The sequence below is a fragment of the Hypoxylon trugodes genome, assembly GCF_022578975.1.
Source record: "Hypoxylon trugodes strain CBS 135444 unplaced genomic scaffold F4822scaffold_5, whole genome shotgun sequence".
In the NCBI taxonomy this organism is placed as follows: Eukaryota; Fungi; Ascomycota; class Sordariomycetes; order Xylariales; family Hypoxylaceae; genus Hypoxylon; species Hypoxylon trugodes.
Window position 1 is genome coordinate 1509552 of NW_026250020.1, and position 18853 is coordinate 1528404.

The 18853-nt window shown below is 46.8% G+C and overlaps 5 protein-coding genes across 5 annotated transcripts; 2 read left to right on the forward strand and 3 right to left on the reverse strand.

Moving 5' to 3' along the window:
- Nucleotides 1-52: 52 nt before the first annotated feature.
- F4822DRAFT_251438 (Diaminopimelate epimerase-like protein) lies at nt 53-1627 on the forward strand. Its single transcript, XM_051454439.1, has 2 exons — nt 53-218; nt 281-1627. Exon 2 carries the CDS (start codon nt 492-494, stop codon nt 1416-1418), a length of 927 nt encoding a protein of 308 aa, XP_051314384.1. The 5' UTR covers nt 53-218; nt 281-491; the 3' UTR covers nt 1419-1627.
- Nucleotides 1628-2695: 1068 nt separating this feature from the next.
- On the reverse strand, nt 2696-5430 carry F4822DRAFT_403336 (uncharacterized protein). The gene is made up of 2 exons (XM_051458115.1): nt 4815-5430; nt 2696-4752 (listed from the first exon to the last, which is right to left on the reverse strand). The coding sequence occupies exons 1-2, from the start codon at nt 5196-5198 to the stop codon at nt 3208-3210; spliced, it is 1929 nt and encodes a 642-aa protein (XP_051314385.1). The 5' UTR covers nt 5199-5430; the 3' UTR covers nt 2696-3207.
- A 965-nt stretch (nt 5431-6395) lies between these two features.
- On the reverse strand, nt 6396-7023 carry F4822DRAFT_429229 (uncharacterized protein; the record flags this gene model as incomplete). Its single annotated transcript, XM_051461055.1, has 2 exons — nt 6396-6896; nt 6973-7023. 2 exons carry the CDS (start codon nt 7021-7023, stop codon nt 6396-6398), a joined length of 552 nt encoding a protein of 183 aa, XP_051314386.1.
- A 7733-nt stretch (nt 7024-14756) lies between these two features.
- F4822DRAFT_429230 (uncharacterized protein) lies at nt 14757-15455 on the forward strand (the record flags this gene model as incomplete). Its single annotated transcript, XM_051461056.1, has 2 exons — nt 14757-14799; nt 14860-15455. The coding sequence occupies 2 exons, from the start codon at nt 14757-14759 to the stop codon at nt 15453-15455; spliced, it is 639 nt and encodes a 212-aa protein (XP_051314387.1).
- Nucleotides 15456-15918: 463 nt separating this feature from the next.
- On the reverse strand, nt 15919-17625 carry F4822DRAFT_429231 (uncharacterized protein; the record flags this gene model as incomplete). The annotated part of the gene is made up of 3 exons (XM_051461057.1): nt 15919-16674; nt 16726-17226; nt 17284-17625. The coding sequence occupies 3 exons, from the start codon at nt 17623-17625 to the stop codon at nt 15919-15921; spliced, it is 1599 nt and encodes a 532-aa protein (XP_051314388.1).
- Between the last annotated feature and the right edge of the window lie 1228 nt (nt 17626-18853).

An 18853-nucleotide genomic window follows, 5' to 3' on the forward strand; every position in this document is an offset into this window, starting at 1 on the left:
TGTTCCGAAAAAAAAAGTAGGTACGTCGGAGTAGTCCCGATCGGTCTCGGACTGGTCAAGAAGTCACTTTCTCCGATATCAAAGAAGAGTCATAGAGTTATCAACTTTGTCTCCCATGAATAGTTTCATATGATTAGTCCACGAATAGTATAAGTGGATGGTCAATCACTCTTCCTCAATTAGTAAGCCGACAAACACGAATACGAAGACTATAACATGTGAGTTCATGAACTTCTGAATAGTTACAACCCATGTATATTGATTCAAGGATATGACACAGATCACAATCATAGACACGAATACGATTCAGGGGATTCATACGGACTCAAACCGGCAAACAGCTTCAACCTCTGAGTCATACTCAGCGGCATCAAACGCGATGCGGGGAGTAGTATAAGAATCCCCAGTTCATCTAGTACTAAGGATATTGAAAATCACAAACACAATTACAACACCAATTCAAATAGTTATTACCACCAACAACCATAACCATGTCTCTAGACTTCACCACTTTCGACGTCTTCACGACCATCCCCTTCCGGGGCAACCCCCTCGCCATCGTCCACGTACCATCAAACATCCAACTCGCGCAGAACCAAAAGCAACTCATCGCACGAGAGTTCAATCTCTCAGAGACAGTCTTCCTACACGAGCAGACACCCGCGGATATAAAAGCCCGTATCGCACGTATCGACATATTCACCGCGTTAGCTGAAGTCCCATTCGCAGGGCACCCCACCGTAGGAACCGCCAACTACCTCTTACACCACCTACACCTAGACTCCGCGCACGTACTATCCACCAAAGCCGGACCCTTACCTTTCAAAGAAATAACATTCCCCCCAAACTCAGAAGCCGGTGCTCAAATCAGCGTCGCGCATAACATGCACATCCACTCCACGCCCTTCGCGGGTACACCGTACTCTCATTTTCCGGTTGTTAGTATCGTAAATGGTATGAGTATGATCCTAGCCCGACAACCCGACCTCGCGGCCTTGGCCGCGCAGACGGGGAATTTAGTCGGGATTGAGAATACATACGGCGCGAGCGCGAAATTAGACGAGGGATGGCGGAACGGGCCTGTTCTTAGTTATTTCTACGTCGATCTCGGTGTTACTGGCGGCGTGAGGAAATTACGCACGCGTACCCTGAGTTCGAGAGAAGATCCGGCGACTGGTAGTGCGGCGTCGGCTTTGACTGCTTATTTGACGCTTAGTGAAGGCAAGGAGGGGTCGTTGGTTAGGAAGTATGAGATTACGCAGGGTGTGGAGATGGGGAGGAGGAGTGTTATTCGCGTGCAGGTTACGCTGAATGAGGCGCGTGATGGGATTCGGGAGGTTTTGCTTTCTGGGAGTGCGGTTAGGGTATTGGAGGGGAAGGTTCCTATTCCGGATGTTGGGTTGGCGGTCTATGAGTAAGTGGGCTGTCGTTTGTAGTTTACAGAGCTGCTTGTTTTGCGACTTGAATCAAACTACATGGAATGGAAACCTTGGAGAGGGGAGAGCGTTTGAGTATAAATGCCTAGGGGGATCGTTGGTTATTTTCGTGTTTTGTCGTCATAAGATGTGATGCTCTAGGAGTTCACCCTCCAACCACATACTCTGTATATACCATACGTGCTCAACCACTTACATTTTCATTTTTTTCCCTACATTTCTGATTAGATCTCCGTGTTCCAGCTAGCTTTCCATTTCAAAATTCCTGCCCTGCTCCCACGCTCACCATCCACGAATGCCTGGGTGTGCTGATGTTTTCTATGGCGGCGGTGCTGGCAGTTGCCAGGCGCAAGCTAATACATTTCCAATATGACCGCCTAACCTGGTTTTGATTTCTTAATGGCAGCACAACACAAAGAACCCACGAAGGTTGAGATAAATGAATTGAACAAGCGACTACAATGGCAATTGAACAACTTGGAAAGAGGAGTTCGATATATCCCGATTGACCTTAGCAAAGCCAAAGTATATGTGATCGTGTTTGGTTCTCCGCCGGAGCTTCCCGAACCAATATCGACCCTCCCTAGGGTGGTCTTGGAGGAATTCGATCCAGGGCAAGCTTTACCATCTTTTCCATCTCGAACATGTCTCAGACGAAGAGGACCAGACAGGACTTGGTGAAGAAATCCAAACACAAAGGAAAGACCACCAAGTCGCGCAGCGCCACACCCTCTATGTCACTCTGAGTACCCTCACATAGCGGTAGAGAAGATACCAACGGGCAAATCCCTAGAGAAAAAAAAAGCTATGAGTTGGTAGCAGATGCGTTTCGGCTGTTACAACATTTCTCAACCCCAGATAGCTGGTGCCGGGCACGAGAACTGGAACCCGTATTCCTCATTATACAGTTCCTCGAGCGTTATCTTCGATGAGCGGTTCATTAACGATAATTAAATTCGGAGATATGTGGGTTGCCGCGTCTCCGGAGTTGAGCGTCAATAGGATGGAGGAGTCCAAGGACATAATATCAAAGGGTAGTGCCAGGGGATATGCTGTGGGGGCCCTTCAACTGTAAGGCCCATCGAACTTCACAGGAAAATTGGCAAGCTACGAAGAAGCCAGTATGAGACGACTGAGGAAACTAAGGCTTAGTTATCAACTAGAAAGCCTTGGCTAGATCAGACAGTAGAGTTAAACCATCACTAATAGCCAACCACATATGAGCGAATAGTCCAAGTCAATGGTGACAGTAGAAGTAGAAGTAATAAGAATCTTCCATTAACCGCCTATAAACAAACTACGTACGTAGTAAATTAGCCCCAACTCCATCCATCCCCTATTCATCATCTTCATCGTAACCATAGCATTAAAACACCAAGAGTGTGATTGTGTGAGGGCAGGGCTGAGCGAAGGATCTCTAAAAGCGCAGAAAAAGGGGGTAGTGAGGAGTAGACAAATCCAACGCCTTCAGTTCATATCATATCATTCCGAACTCCCCCTCGCCACCCCATCCCGTAGGAAAGAGGGCAATATAAACATTAAAAAAACGCCGATGGAAATGCAGTTTTGAAGATTCTGATAGCCACTGAACGCCTCGCATTGCCATTGCACTTAGAAATATTGATATCGAGACGCCGCTCGGTAAGCTGGGTATCCTGCGATTTATTTCATTCGATATCTCACTTGAGGCTATCCAACTCCAACTCAATTAGAAGCAGGTGGGGTATCGAGGAAAGCAAGTAGGTAAGTAAGCAAGTGAACCTGAACCTCCTCATGCAGAGCGCCCCTTAGCAGCCCTAACTGCCGGTGCGCTAACATCTCTCCTATCACCCACACCGGTTACCATCTGCCGTCTAGGCGTAGCCTGACCCTGTGCAGCGCTTCTAGCTCTACCGCGGCGCTCCTTGATCTGCGCTAGAGCCTGTTCGCGCGTCATCGTGGGGGTCAGCGCTGGGTTGTTAATGTCGAATGACGGGGGCTGGCGGTTCGCGCTAGTTCTTTTATCATCTCGGACGGGCACCATCGTTGTCGTCGTTGTTACTGCGTAGAATGCAGCTGAGGTGTGTGGTCGTGATTCGTCATTGAGTTCTTCCCTTTCCACTTCCGCTCTTGTTTCTGGGCGGACGGTCTCTTCCCTATCGTACTCAACGTCTTCGTCCTCTTGATCAGAAGGGGCTTCAGAAGCGGCTTCTGCAGATGTGGTCGGGATATTTATGACTGTGCAATGAGATTCACTCTCGCGAGGTGCGTTGAGAAGGGAGAGTAGTGAGGTACGTTCTTGTGCTAATAGTGCGAACGTGGGGGGATCGACAGAAGGCGTTCGGGAATAATAGGGTGGGTTTGGTTGAGGATCTACCGGGGTAGGCGGCTCGGAGGCGGATTCATCGGATTTGTTCGCCGCTCGAAGGTCTTGTTGGGAAAGAGTTCGGAAGATACCTTCGGAGGGAACGAAGATCGTGCTACGTCTGGGTTCCTTGCGCTCCTTTGGCTCCTCCTTCTGCACAACTTCTTCAACTTCCTCTACCGGCGGAGGAGTCTCTTCGATTTGTGGAGGTTCCTGTTTCTCTTGCTCTTGTTGCTCTCCGTGCTGCTCCTCGTGTTTTGGCTCTGCGACGGTAGGGAGCTCCGAAGACTGGGACTTCCGGCCTAGGATAAGGCGGTCTGCTGGATCCACGATCGTAACCGGGGCGAGTCGCTCTTGACGACCCGACAGCCTGGTACTTCTTCGTGCGCGAGTTCTTGCCCCACGACAGAATCGAAGTTCGCATTCAGCTTGCATAAAGTCGAGCTGCTCTTGGGTGCGATCAGCCCTTTGCTTCTCCCATTGCCATAGACGCGTCAATTCTTCAATCTCGTTCTCGCTTGCGGCAGAAGATAGAATATCGACAGTCGACAGGGAGACTCGTCCATCTTTCTTAGGCGACGCAAATTCGGTGTCGGGCTCCTCAGGTGGTAGTGGTAGGCGACCCTCAGCGGCGATTCTCGCAATCTCCTCGCTCTGAGCGGCGGCTTTATATGCATCACGTTCTCGTTCGACAAACGCAATGCGCTCGAGAGCCTTCTCTAATTGTTGTTGCACCTCAACTAATTGATAGCGCGACGCGAACGCCTCTTGTTCTCTAGCTTTACTAAGTTCCTTCTCTCTTGCTAAGGACTCTTCGGTAGATTTCGAGGCGGCTCGTACGGATTTAAGTTCTTCTTGTAGTTTGACGATGGATGATTGTGTCTTGAAAACTTCCTTACGCGCCTGCCGGATTTCCTTCTCCCATATTGCTTTGCTATGTTGAAGTGTTTCTTTGGCTTGTCCGTATTTTTCCTGCGAAAATAGTGTTAGTAGGTTGAGGACGGTTAGGGTGTCACTGGCTTCATTTTATTTACCATTACATCCTCAAGTCTTTCGCCTACTTTGCGCTCTCTACCTCGACTTTCTTCGACGTGCCGACGTAGTACGCGCGCTTCTTCTCTATAACGGCGCATTTCGGACTCTGCTTCTTCTCGTCCGAGCATTGCTCTCTTTAGGGCGGCGTCAGCTGTTTTTCGTTCGAGTTGCCTCGACATGGATGCCGCGCCAGGATTGGTATGCGTCATGTTGTTAAACTGGCGGATCTTATCGTGTACGTCACTGTCACGAAGTTGTTCGGTTCGTATGGAAGAGAACATAGAAGCGTCGCGCTGCTGATTAATTCGGTCGGGGGATATAGGCTGAAGTGGTGCTGCATCAGGCGAACCTGGCAGGCTAGATGAGTGTTCGACGTTAATCATTTGTTTTTCCTCTCTTACGAGAGTGAGATTCTTGTGTTATTGTATTTGTATAGAAACGAAGCAAGAATTAGTTTTAGGGGAATGAGATATGTGCAGCATCTAGTATTGCAAGAAGCAACTTGTTGGAATTGCAAAATGTCTTACAGACTACTGTATAGAGATGAGTGGAGTTGGGATGATTTGGTGGGAAGTGTGATGATATGATAATATCTTTTTGGGGGGTTTCGCTGGGTTTGCAATGTTTAATGTTTAATGTTTATCCTTGACATAATTCCGTTGCCAGGCCAATTGATTAGAAAATCACGTGGTTTATCGATAGTTTAGCAGTCCGATATCTTGGCTAGCAGCCGCTAAGCCCACTAAACCAGCTGTCCATGTCCTATAATCGGATCTCCACCAATTTTTATTAGTCAATTCTATCATATTCCCATCAATTGACACCGATAGGTACTTTGGTGCCTTGGGTGCCTACTAATATCTTCCCCCTTATGATATCTGTGACTCGAACCCAATCCAAATTTCTTTTATTCCCTACTTCCTTTGGTGGGTTCTATCGTTAGCCCACCATGGCATTCCGTGCTAGATTTTTTGATTTAATCATCGGGAATTTCTTCTGTTCCTTAATCCCCTTTTCGTAGGGATTAAGTACATACTCGGTAGGTAGCTAAGCCAGATGTCTACTAATAGTGAGCATAGGACAACAATGCAAATATCAAAGCAAGAAAGCATGAACGAATCGAAATCTATTATCTTTTCATACAGGTCATTAAGCACATGCAACTCGGCTTTTAACACGACCTTGCCCGTACCCTTTTTTCGCCCCTACGTGTACACTCCTGCCCTCTCGTTCCGCGAGCATAATGGGGTCGGGCTAGGAAAGAAATCACGGTCGCAAGTTAACAATATGACTGAATCCGAACTCTCCCACCTCTGCCGAATACGCCTCGTCTGGCAAAATGTTCTCCGTGCCGCGCGACGAGGACAAGAAGCGAATGTGAAGAAGACCTAGGAGGCCGAATCATAGATACCCCGCAATACAGCTCCTGATCGAAAATGCCTAGCAGACTATTACCCAAAACGAACACCCGGGATTTCGGCTTAGAAAAAAAGATGAAGTGGAATGATGCGTGGTATCAAATCAAAAGAAAAAAATATGTCTGAGAAACCCCCCTATCTCCGTATACGTGTCTTAGCGTCCTAGTGGTTGGCCTGTCGAGCTAGGTCGTTGCCGGTTTCCTTGGCTTGCACCTTTCCAGCTCTCAAAAAGTCGCCAACCCAAGTAAGCGCCTCGCTAGTGACTACGAGACCGGTCGAGACAAGTGCCTTGCCAGAGGTCACTAGGCCGTCGCCACCAACTCTCTTGTACTCGGAGCCGTAGATGTCAAAGACATGATCTTTGGTTTCCAACCCTTTGCGGACGGGGAAGAAGAAAAGGTTCTTGCCATCAGTCCATAATTCGCCAGTCGGTTTCTTCAGAGCGGGGAGGCGTTCGTCAATCTTAGTCAAGGTGTCATTGCCGATCACATCGACTTTCTTCAGGTAAGGCGAGACATATTGGTAGGGCTTGGCGAAATATGGGATTACGGGCTTGGCGAATGCCTTGTAGGCAGAATCACCCAACTCTATCGACTTTTGACCATATGGGTTTTTCTTGATGTAGGCGATGCTGTCGCTGACGACCGGGTATCCTGTGATATGCTATCGTGGTTATCAGTTATCTCGGCTGTTCTGCAAGCGATCCAAAGGAATAGGAATAAAAGTGTCGCAAACTTACCGACAGGGTCGCAGATGAAGGATGGACTTCACCGTTCACTTGGGCAGCCATCGTAAGGCTATGCTACTTGACTAGCAATAGGATATTAGAATAAAAAATGCTGAGGAGGAAAGAATAGGAGCAAGAGGAGCTCACGAGAGAGCGGAAGTGTAGGTGAATAGTTGGGTCGCAATGATAATTTGGGGGGAGAACGATAAAAGAGGTGGGGGATAAGGAAGCTCGAGCAAAAAGGTAAGGCTTATTCGTGGGTTGGAAGCGAAGTACCTTGGTATGGTATTGGTATGGTATCGGTATTGGTAGGAACGGATATGAGATGGAATAGAATAGGAAAGAAGATGGATGGATCGGAGTTGATTAAGGTTGAAGGTGTCAGCAACTAATAACTTTAACGATGAAGTCCGTTAAAAGGTAAAAATGCGGGAATACAGTAGGTTATAAGGCATACATATGAATATACATATAAAGTATTGAGAAGCCAGGCGAAAATGAATCTTAATGGGGCATGTGTTTCTAAAATAATAAATACCTGAAAGACCTCAACGCCCCCCCGGCTGCGAACATTCATCTTTTTTAGCATGTGCTTCTCTCGCCTTATTTCCTTTCCGTCCTCCCAAACCGATCAGACCAGGCCAGGTCTAGCCTTTTTTTCGAGGTCCCAGATTTGATAGGTACATCTGTAGACATCCATAATTCCATCTACATTAAACCCTTGTACGTACATGATGTATAGGCATATGTATATTTCAATGTACCTGGCGCCATTTTCACGCAAGATCGCTAGGTACATAATCAAGTTGCATCGCATCATCGCGTTCGTTGGTCACAGAAAGGACCACTATTCCCATTCCATTCTTGAAGCCCATGTTGACGCATTCCACGGTCCTGTTCCCTGAACCAATGAAGTCACAGGTGCCGACAGCTCCCTGATCCCGCCATGCTCCAGTGGGTCTTCCCTACGTATGTATGTACTATCTAGCTCTAAACTAAGCTTCGGGTGTGGTACTTCGATGCTTGCTGAAGATCTGCTGGCAGGGTAAGTACACGCATGTGAGGGGCAAGGCATGTGTCACAAGCAAGAAGAGCATTGAAGTAAGAGGCAGGCAGCTTAGCGTGTAGCATGTCACTTACAGTTGCCTGCTGGCTATCCTTATGTATCGTACCTAATATCACTGGTCTTGCAGGTACATATCGTACCTAGCTCATTTATGTATAGTACCTTTGAAATAGTATACGTGAAGGGCCCGTGCTTTCCAACGCTTGAGCCTATCTTCACCCTTGTCTTTAGCATGTGAAAGTTTCTTAGGGGGCTCCATCTAATGCCCCATCTATTGCGTCGCACTGGGAGGGTAGCTAGGTAGCTCGGAGCTTTCTTTCTCCCTACAACATCCAATCTCTTAGGCCTTCGATCACGATCCTTGATCCCTATCTATACGACACATCTCATCCCCATCTTCTTCCCATCAAAGCCACATTGTGATAGGTGATTATTTATTTCTACACACCTACAATACTCTCGAACCTTCTAAATGTCTTTTGGCTTGATCTTTTGAATTCTATGTTCGCCGACTCAAAGTCAGTTGCGAGACGTTGTCACTCGTTCCAGCTCATTTGACCCCATCTGACTTTCGGTCCAAAGACACAAGAACGAACACGAATTGCATATAACAAAGCCAAGACTATTTTTTTTACATCAGGCTATCGTCATAAGGAATGCCTACATATCTACCTACCTAACCTAGCCTATCTATTATACATATACACGTAGGCAACAATACTCGTCGCCTGCAGAAAATGGAGAAAACCTCGCAAGTGCGGCATCTTCAATAGACCCCACGGTTCCATCTGACCAATTCAATCAACGTCGGGTCCTACCACATCGCGAACCCGCCAGTGAATATTCATAAATAGGTCAGGATATAACTCAACACTACGTGATACACTACCCTGGGCAACTATCCATGATGCATATTCGACACTGCATGAATTGAAGGATTCGGCACATGGAAGTGCAGCAGCTTTTGTCACCGCTCCGAATAGCCCGGCAAAAATCCTTACATTGAACGAACCATTCTAAATCTATTATTTCCGGCATCCGAATTGCAAGTTACATACAACTGCCCAGCTGCTGTATCGTGCAAGAATCATTGCACTGTCACTAGCAGTTAAAACCCACTGGTTCGACATATACCCAATTTAGGTATTTCCACTAGTAGGCACATGTACCTGCGGAGTCCACCGCGGCCTTCTATATCTAAAGAAACATTTCATGGTTTCTTAGCTCCCCCAAAGGATAAAAAGAATGGAAAAGATTATATAATACGCCGAGCAATCTACCACAATATGCTCGAGCACGTTCATTCTATCGACCTCGGTTTAAGATGAAAAAGGATAGAATTCCCAGCATATTCGCCACTTATCATCAAAACCCCTAGGCCCGAGGATTTCGTTTACGAACATGATTAGACTATGGGACCAGGAGATTGGCTTCCCGCCGGGGCTATGGACCGATCAAAAGATTTAGTTCCTGGGTATCAATGAAACTTCAAGGGTTGCCACGATCCCGATCCCGTTAACCATTGCTGCATATAACTAAGGCGGCTAGCTCCCTTGTCTCTTTTCAATGGACCACCGGTGAAGTTCTATCACTTACAGGATAATATATCTCCTGTTCTGCCCCACTTCGTTACACCCACCTAACCACCATGATCCACTCATTATCCCGCCGCCTTTCACATGTCAAAAGAATTCAGCGAGGCTACGCATACGTATGCGCTCAACTAGGCCGTAATTATAGCTCAGACTGACGAACAAATTCAATCTATTCCCGAAATCTCGCCACAATTTGCAAATTTGTTGCCAAGAATATGCGGCGATACACCCATGCCGTCGGGTCAAACACCAGACGAAAACGAATACAGTTCTCTATAACCTTAAACATGCCGACAAAATGATCAAAAAGGTCAAAACGTACAACACCGAGGATTCCCTGGTCGTCACCGACCCAGGTACTGATTCGGCGGTATCTGGCTTGTCTATGGGAGAGCGGACGGGATCCCGAATTTTCCAGATCCTATGGTCGTACGTGATAGATTATTCAGTTATCGCGACATATATCACTTTAGTTGTCGGGTGGATTGGTGGGTTACGGGGCTGAACAAGTCACCGGCCCCACATCCATCCAAGCTACATACAAGCAACGTAGAAAAGTATCTAGACACTGATACCCCTTTTTTTTTAAAGAGATTATCGGCATCGACGAAGTCGTCGTCAACGCTACATCCTCACACACGCCTCACTTCCACGTTCTTAGCTACGCATTGTGAGTACGGCTCAAAAACTCGAATTCGCTAAGATCCACATATCTTACCGAATATTTCTTGTATTTTGCATGTCGACCTCTCACTAAACATTTGCTCCTTTCTCCGAAGTCGATAACCATCGGTCCGGAAAACAGGGATTACGATGTCGACATGGGCTGCCGAGCTCCGGTCTAGCGAGATACCACCGATGACAGAGCAATCAAAGCGTAGCCGCATCCCCTAGTGCGAACCACACTACCGGTAAGTACTATGAAAAGGTACTGGTATTGTCGCTAAACTAGGCCTTTAAGCTGCCCTGGCATAAGTACCTACGCTGATGGTATTTGCGGCCTAATATTTCAGAGGTCTATGGGTATCTTCCTCACCGCCGCGCGTCCGGTTTCTCGATATGATAAGGGACCTTCCTCAGCGTTGCTGCCTACACGTGGTTTTAGTTAGGTGTTGTGCCACGAGATTATCATTATTTCGGGGAAATTACCCATCTCCTTTACGACTCATCCCACTGCAGTCATTCGAGCTTGGTGTGAAACAGAATCAGCCATTGACGCAATATCAGGCGTTTTACCTACTGCACGATGGTTAGGTAGGTAGTACCGCTAGCACTCGGAGCGAAATGTCCTTCTGAGAAATTTCCGGCGTCGAATATTGTAGGACAGCTCCGTCTAATCTCGAAGAAAAAAAGGGTTCTGTATGTTGTTGGTTGGAAATGTCTGCGACAGATACAACCGCGTCGAATTTTTATTCGTAATAATTCCCCCTATTTATACGCTCATAATGACGGTATTATGACCAGACTGAAGTTACACAACCTGAATCCATCGTGGTTCTCCGCCTTCTGATGCACCATGAACGAGATTCGCTGCTCATTATCAAACTTCATCGCCGGGTCTGGAAAATACCCTAAACGTTCTACGAACGGTTAAGATTTCCGAATCTGTTTGATAGAATGTTTGCTACATCATATTCATAGATTTTGATAAATTCAAAGGGGTCAGCAAGTTAACCTTGAAGGCTACCCGGTATGCCCTGCCACGCCAGCCTGAAGATCTCATGCGGGTTGCCGCCACCTGCGTAATCACTATGTAGCCGCTAACGATCAGATCACTCCCCAAGGGATCATGCTTATCCCTCGTTACTGCTACGAAAAGTTATTTCTAGTCACTCACAATACGTACCGCCATTTAATGAATCTAATAACATCGTCGAGATTAATGGTTTCTACGAGATAAGGAGGACGTAACCGTTACAATCGACAATCTGCGACACGAACCTACCGAATACGGAAATTACGGTAGCGGGCCTCGCACGAAATAGATTGCTGCATAATTATACGACCCGAGCATTAATCAAAGGGGAATTCGACAACGCCGGCCCGGCTCTGGTACAGTGGAAGGACAGCATATTTCATACGCGGGGTGCAGGGGGACCCCCCTTGAGACCGGGAATGCCCGCTATTCTGCATGGTGATTTTTGAATTGTTGGTGGTTACATGGCAGGGCAGCTATGCGGTGCGATGATGTTACCGAAGAGGAATGCGGAAATAGTGGTCCGATAGAGTTGGGACATACGACAGTATGACAGAATCACAGAAGATGTTGTGAGTGGACAAACATCTTGGGGGTAGTTCCTGCGAAGCGTACCGATCATGTGAACTCCGCCTTGATGTGTGGATGCCCCTATACGCATTGTTTCCAGCTATATTACTTGGTTTCTACCTTCTTCACTTTAATGTAACGGGCGTGGCGGGACACATATCGTCATGGCCAATGAAGACGCTCATTCTGGACATCCAATGATATTCAAAATAACAATTCGCCTACGATCGCCGTCCACAGTGTAAGGACTCAACACGACCTACCTTACATAATTCTCTATTTATGCCCGAGTCTTCAAAGCAGGAAGGTAGCAGAAGCACTTAGAGCTACTCCCCATGGAAGAAACTCGGAAACGCACCATCATTTCGCATTGATGATATCCATATATCCAATATGTTGAATTACTATATGCAAGCACGAAAGGTTGCATGTCGATCAAGATGATACCTCAGCTTTAATTTCTCCTCGGCAAGAATAACTCTAATTGGGTCTTAGGAGAGTACTCCGAGCGGGCGAGAGGACTATTAACATACATACGTCGTCGGTAACCGAGGGCTTACAATGGCGACATTAATTATTATGAAAAGCTGGTATAGATGCTATACAGGAAGTATTGGAGATATTCATCTACGGCAATAACATTTCAATTCCGACGTCTGCTTGGCTTGAGGCTGCTACCAAGCCTGCTCCAATGACGTGACAAAGTGATCTATTTATCTACATCAGAGTCTCATTATATCTGTTCGCAACTATACCTCCAAGCCACACAACGCTCATCTTCCCCCTTTTAGCCTGAGACAGGGGGAGGAAATGCGGTATGGGATCGGCGGCAGCGAGACCGGCCTTTTTGAAAAAGGATGTTGTGCCTTGGTGCCCCGTCTTAGCCGGCGCTTCGAAAGCCACATCAGCAATGCCTGCCGGTCTCTAATAGGGCGAGAGGCTTAAACTACGACGTTGGAAAATACAATACTACCTCCCATAGCCCCGACGGCAGATGGGAGGTAAATTTTTTTCATCGTCGTAGTCCGTAGTATTCCCGATACTCCCTTAATATTCGTCGGAATACACCTATTTAAACCACCGATGCAGAGATTTGATCTGGGATGCTAATTCGCAAGGGCCTAGGTTTGTATGATATTTCTATAAAGAACGCGTTATTGCCAAGGACTAATACTATAGTAAAGGCCCTATGGATGGTTATAAGTGGCTGTTACTCGATACTATCCGGGTTTCAAGCGGTGGAAACGTGACTCTGAAAGTCACCTCGGTTCAAACAGGGGTTGGGATAATTAAGCCATTGTACTTTGGCATATGGTCAATAAAAGCGACGGCTACTTCGCGATGGGCAGCAATAGCCTTTCTATGCTACGGTGGCAGTTACCCAGCTATGATCGTGGTAATACCTGTTTCATTTCTCTTAGTACGAGGTATTGAAACTGACGGCATAAATGTAACCTTGATAAAGGTTCCCCTGAGCGTTCAGTTTTATCCGAATATCAAGTATTTTCACGTTTTGAAAATACTACGTGAAGAAACGACTTGAATATTATGACCTTGCATGTCGACATGGGTCTAAATATTTAAACTTATTATTTGTTAAGTTTTGGGAGTTTCTATTGATAGTCGTCGTAGAGCGCGTCGTGAGACCAACCATAGAATGAGGTTAGTGACCTTATTGTTAAGCGGCGTAGAGTCACATAAAGATAACTACTACGAAGCTCTTTTATAACTAGGTATACTCATAAACACTCCTCTTGTCTTAATAGCCTTTTTGACCTCATGTATTAATTCTGGGCCTTCTATAGAAATAAATATATAATCCCATCATAAGGATACACAAAACAAAAAAGGAAGATATGTGAAAATCCTGCATTTTCACAAACACGTGAAGTGGATGTATAAAATAGAGGGGATGCGCAAACTCGACGATAAAGGATGAGGTTAGAGAGTAATAAAACGACAAGCACAATAATTATAATGCTGCAGGAATATCTTACCGCATACCATCTACTTCCAACTACTGGCCTTTTGTACGGATCCTTGATTGGTGTGAGTTGTGATGCGTTGGTGGGCTTGTCTAGTTTGAAATGAGAAATAACAACTAGAGATCCATGCGTATCTCGTGAGACCTCACTTCGTCATATAGTATCCAAAAGGTGGGCGTAAAAGGAGGTGCCTCACACTCCCATGGGAGGGCAGAGACAAGCATTGATAGGCCCCTACGGCTGTTTTGCTGCTGGTAGAAGACGAGGGTCGTGTATAAACGGAGAGCTTAAAGTAACAATAACTCTCTTGACACAACGGCGACTCTAAGAGGAGCGACGATTTCTTGAAAGCAATGACAGGTTTTCCGAAGCTACGATGACCGCTGAAGCAATGAGTCCTAAGAGATGATAATTCCTAAAAATAACGAAGACTCCCTCAAAGTAGTGAGATTATCCAAAGTAATGATGGCTCTCAAAACAATGGTGAATTCCTTGCGAAGATATCGACTCCCTTGAACTGACGGCTCGTCTGGGTACAGCGGCGGCTCCACGAAACAATAACGACGAACACCCCTAAAACAATGCTCCCCTCTGATAGGCCCCTGCATAAGTACCCGCATATCCTACAAATATCGTGAACCTAGCCGGCGAGTCGCTAGGGCAATAATCCAACTCATTCTTACCTAAACGCGTGCCTTTTCTTTCTTCCAACATTCTTTCCAGGAAAAAATCCTTTCTCACACGAAATCAGTTCTCCATTGATCTCACAAGCCATAAACCAAAATTCACCATCTCGACACCCGTTGTTGCCAAAAACGGTATCGATTCTCTTCAATCAAGCACAAGTCATCGAGTTTCAGCCCATTCACCCAACCGCATACACAATGGCTAACCCTGGTGCGAGTTTTTTGCCCCCGGGCTACGTAGGTATGGAAAAAATCACAATGCTTAATGAAATCCCCAAGCTAACCGCTATCCTACCTATAGCAGCCCCTCGCTATGTGACCTACTTCGATCTTTACTCCGACACCTCGCAGAACACATCGATCTTCATCACCGGCCTCCCCTTCGACTGTACCGTCAGCGAGGTCCTCTCCAAGATCCGCGGCGGCAAGATCTGGTACGCGAACCTCATCCCGGTCAACTCCAGCCACAACCACTCTGCGGCAAAAATCACCTTCTGGGACCGCAACGGTCTCATGCGTTTCATGTACAACGTCAGCCAAGGCCGCTTCTACATCCGCGGCGTCGTCCCCCGTGTCATGATGGACAAGTACGTCACCTACTCCCACCAGCCGTCCAACGAGTCCCGCGTTCTCCATATCACCGGTCCGAACAGCGTCGTCAGCGAGAGCATGCTGAACTGGTACTTCCGCGAGCACTCCAAGTACACCGTTGACTACGTCTGGATCATCGAGAAGGATGAACAGAACACGTCCCTGGAATTCGCCTTCTGCGCGTACCACCAGGCCCAGAGCGCGATGCAGTTTTTCGAGAATTCTAAGACGAAGGAGGGTTCGATTGGCGAGATCTTCCGCCAGGTTACAGTCGGCTGGGTACAAGATCCGTGCTCTTCGGAATAATAAGGTGGATTACTCACCTATGAACATGGATGTTTTCTGATATGAGGCTAGACGAAGATGGCAACTTCTTTTACATCTGCCTAGGTATGTAGCCATAGTAGCTACTCGTGAGCTTGCCGCCCAATAAAGAAATTACTAAGCCCCTTTCCCCCCTTTTTATGATTGGCTTTAGAGATAATCTTGCGTAACAAGGGACTCTTATGTTAACCTGTAACTCACTAATTCACTAGAATCTAGGTGACCCCTTCGTCTAATTAATTTATGGTATTTATTCTGTAAGGTTATTATTACATTACTTCGTTAATTATAATTATAAAGAGGCTACTATAGGATATTAACCTGAAGGTGGTAAAGCTTTCTACTATTATAGAACCATGGAATCCTTAACTAGTTCTAAATGAACGAATCTCTTCGTGCTAATGTAGGTCTCCCCAAGTCTTGCTTGGCTCTAACTGCGCTGCAATTATGGGGACGACTCTGTTATATGTCTTTTCCTGAACCGCTTTCGACTCTGGGACGGCAGACTAACTGACTTCCTAGGACGTTTCGCGCTGCTAAAGCTCGATGCGAAGTTCGTCATAAGCCCCAGAGATGGATCATCTTCGAGCGCCTCAGAGCTCTGATTCGTTTCTTCTGAATCACCCTTTATGTAGAGAGGCTGAGGATTGGCAATTGCTTTGCCACCGTCTTCAAAGCCGTTACCACTAGCGTCGGTGGTGGATTGTTGAAGTTCCCCATCACCATCCCGCCACTCGGACTGATATGTGTTTGGATCCCCTTCGAGTGTTTCAACGATGTCCTGGGAGACGGTTGTTCTGGACTGGGATGCTCTAGCGCTTGCTGCTTGGATGAAACGGTCCCGATGCCGCTTTGCCAAGTCCCTGGTATTTCTGAGTGCAGTGACTCCTTGGATAAAAGTTTCGCGAGTGTCTGTCATCCCAAATGTCCGCATCTGAGTCAAATGGTACTCGGACCGTCCTCCTTTCTCTGTTGGCGTCGTGACGTGGTGGGCATATAACTGAAGTGTGCCAGTGCCGGCGTGGTAGGTCGAGCTGTACGTGTAGGCCTGGCTGTCGTACTTGGGTTCCTCTTCCCGATAGTTCTGCAGGCTATGCATAGTGCGCGATCCGACCGCACCATCGTAACGAACTTGCCGTGTGGCCACAGCTGCACTACCATCTGGGCCTTTCACCTCGACAAAAAAGTTGGGAGCCCAGGGCTAATCCCGCATGGCCGATGGCATGATGTGGTGACTTAGCTCGTCGCGAACAGACCGGGACAGCTCTTCCGGATGTGCTCCGTAGTAGATGTCTGGTCGGGGTGGAGGGATGGTCCCGTCTGTGAGCGGCTCGAGGTTTGTAAACACCGTGTTCCGAGCGGTTGCGTGGGCAGTCTGGCGGGGTCCGAGGATGGTTGGCAGGACATTGGCCAACACATCGTCCTCGTCTTTGGCCCGGGCGTTACTCTCTTGAAATGCTTTAAAAGTACTATTGAAAAATTTAGAAGGCGAAAGAGATGGTCTTGGTACAGCTATCGCCGTCATGATCTCTACTAAGTTTGGCTCTCGTGAGGAGTACACGGGGTGAATACTATGGTCGGTTAGATGTAAATCGAAGTTTCGGTCATATGGCGTCGTCTTCTTAGTCTTGGTCGTTTTGGTCGTTACCGAGGTAGGAAAGGTTGAGGTGGGGTCAACGCACATCGTCGCCCGGCTTTGCGAGGATTGGCTCGCACTCATGGCGACAGAAAGCTGACGCATTGTTACCGGATACTAGACGGGCTTGATTAGCGCAAGCAGGAGAAAGTCACATTTGCGTAGTTTTCTTACCCCGCGAAGACCAGAGAGATCCGGACCGCCGTGCCTTGAAAATCGAGCAAGGTGTCTCGCTGGTAACCTATGCACAAGATGTTCAACTGGTTCTTTTTGTCCAGGCAGGGGCGGAGAAGGATGGTGCTGAAGACGGAGGCGGCGGTTGTGCTCTTCTATAGCCCTGGGTGTCAGGCTGATCTCAGAGAGCCTAGCCCAGAACTCGGGAGGATATTTCCAGGATGCCCAAGCCTCAAATCCAGTCTCACTTTGTGTCTTGGTCTTCTTTGCTGGAGGTTCAGTCGGATCGTGATCTGCCATTGATGTGCTGTCGTTTTCACGGTTGTCTTGCCATGGGTGCATCGTCGCTAAGAAACAATATCGAGAGTGAGGGAGAGGAAGAAGGAAATGGTCACAGTGGATGCTATTATACAAGACACCAAAAAGCTTCTCCTATAGTGCCCTCTTTATTTGGTATAGTTAATTATTTTAGTTTGTAACATAATTTCATTTATCTTTGCTCTCTTTGTCAGAAAAATCACGGCAGAACCTCATATAACGCTTTCGGTATTACGGTGTCGGCCGTAGACGGCGTCCAGTACCAAGGCCCCAGCTTTGCACAATCATAACACCTTGTAACCTGTTTAAAAAAAAAAAAAAGACAGAAAGCCAAATATTACCTGTCCCATTTTTGTAAAATACCAGTAAAGTTAACCTTTGTAGTATCAACCCAACCTGGCTGAAGAAAACCGTCTTGCGGCTGCTGGGCGGCCGTTAATGGTTTCTGATGGAAACACATGTGTGTGATTCCTGCTCCGTAAATTGTCTAATAAAGTCCATGTGTTGGCTTTCGCCTTCATCTGTCTTAGGGGAGGTTGGAGCTATAAAAAGTATGACGAAAGGTAGGTGTTTAAGGAAAGGAACGACGACAAGAGAAGGAAAGAGAAGAGAAACAGAAAGACAAAGAGAAAGAAAGATCTATTGGTGCGGGTACGAAAAGGCTTCTATTGAACTTACAAGCTGTTAGGAGAGACAGAAGTACAAAGGAAACTGATATTTTTTATGCTTTCTCAAGTGCTAATGATGTACAAGGTTACAATAATATAATTTCTACTCTTAAGTAAATTCCGAGCTACGGAGAGGCTGGCACAACCCCTATTCAAATAAAGGGGGCATTCAATATCGCCAGCAGACAAAAATAGTCCTACCCCCATGAAAACATATATCTTTCTATATGTTTATCCACCACCTCGAGATCTATCCGAAGGACTCGAGTGTTTGGGCGATGAGTTACCATGCTATCTACGCGTATTGCATTTCCTGCATCGCTCAACGATTACCTTCCCATCGACCATGCTGAAAACTCCAAGATCGCAGGAACCAAAGACTCCCCCTCTCTCCCGAACTGTTGGGCATAATTCCCGCCCGACGTATACCAGTTTCTCAGTATTGTGGCCATATGCACACACTTCCTCCTTGTAGAGCTCGTAGCACATTATAGCTGAATGATATTCGATATAGGGCAGGTGAAAATGCCTAGGTATGTATGTCGTTTAATTGTTGTATTGACCGAATTTAATGTTATGATACT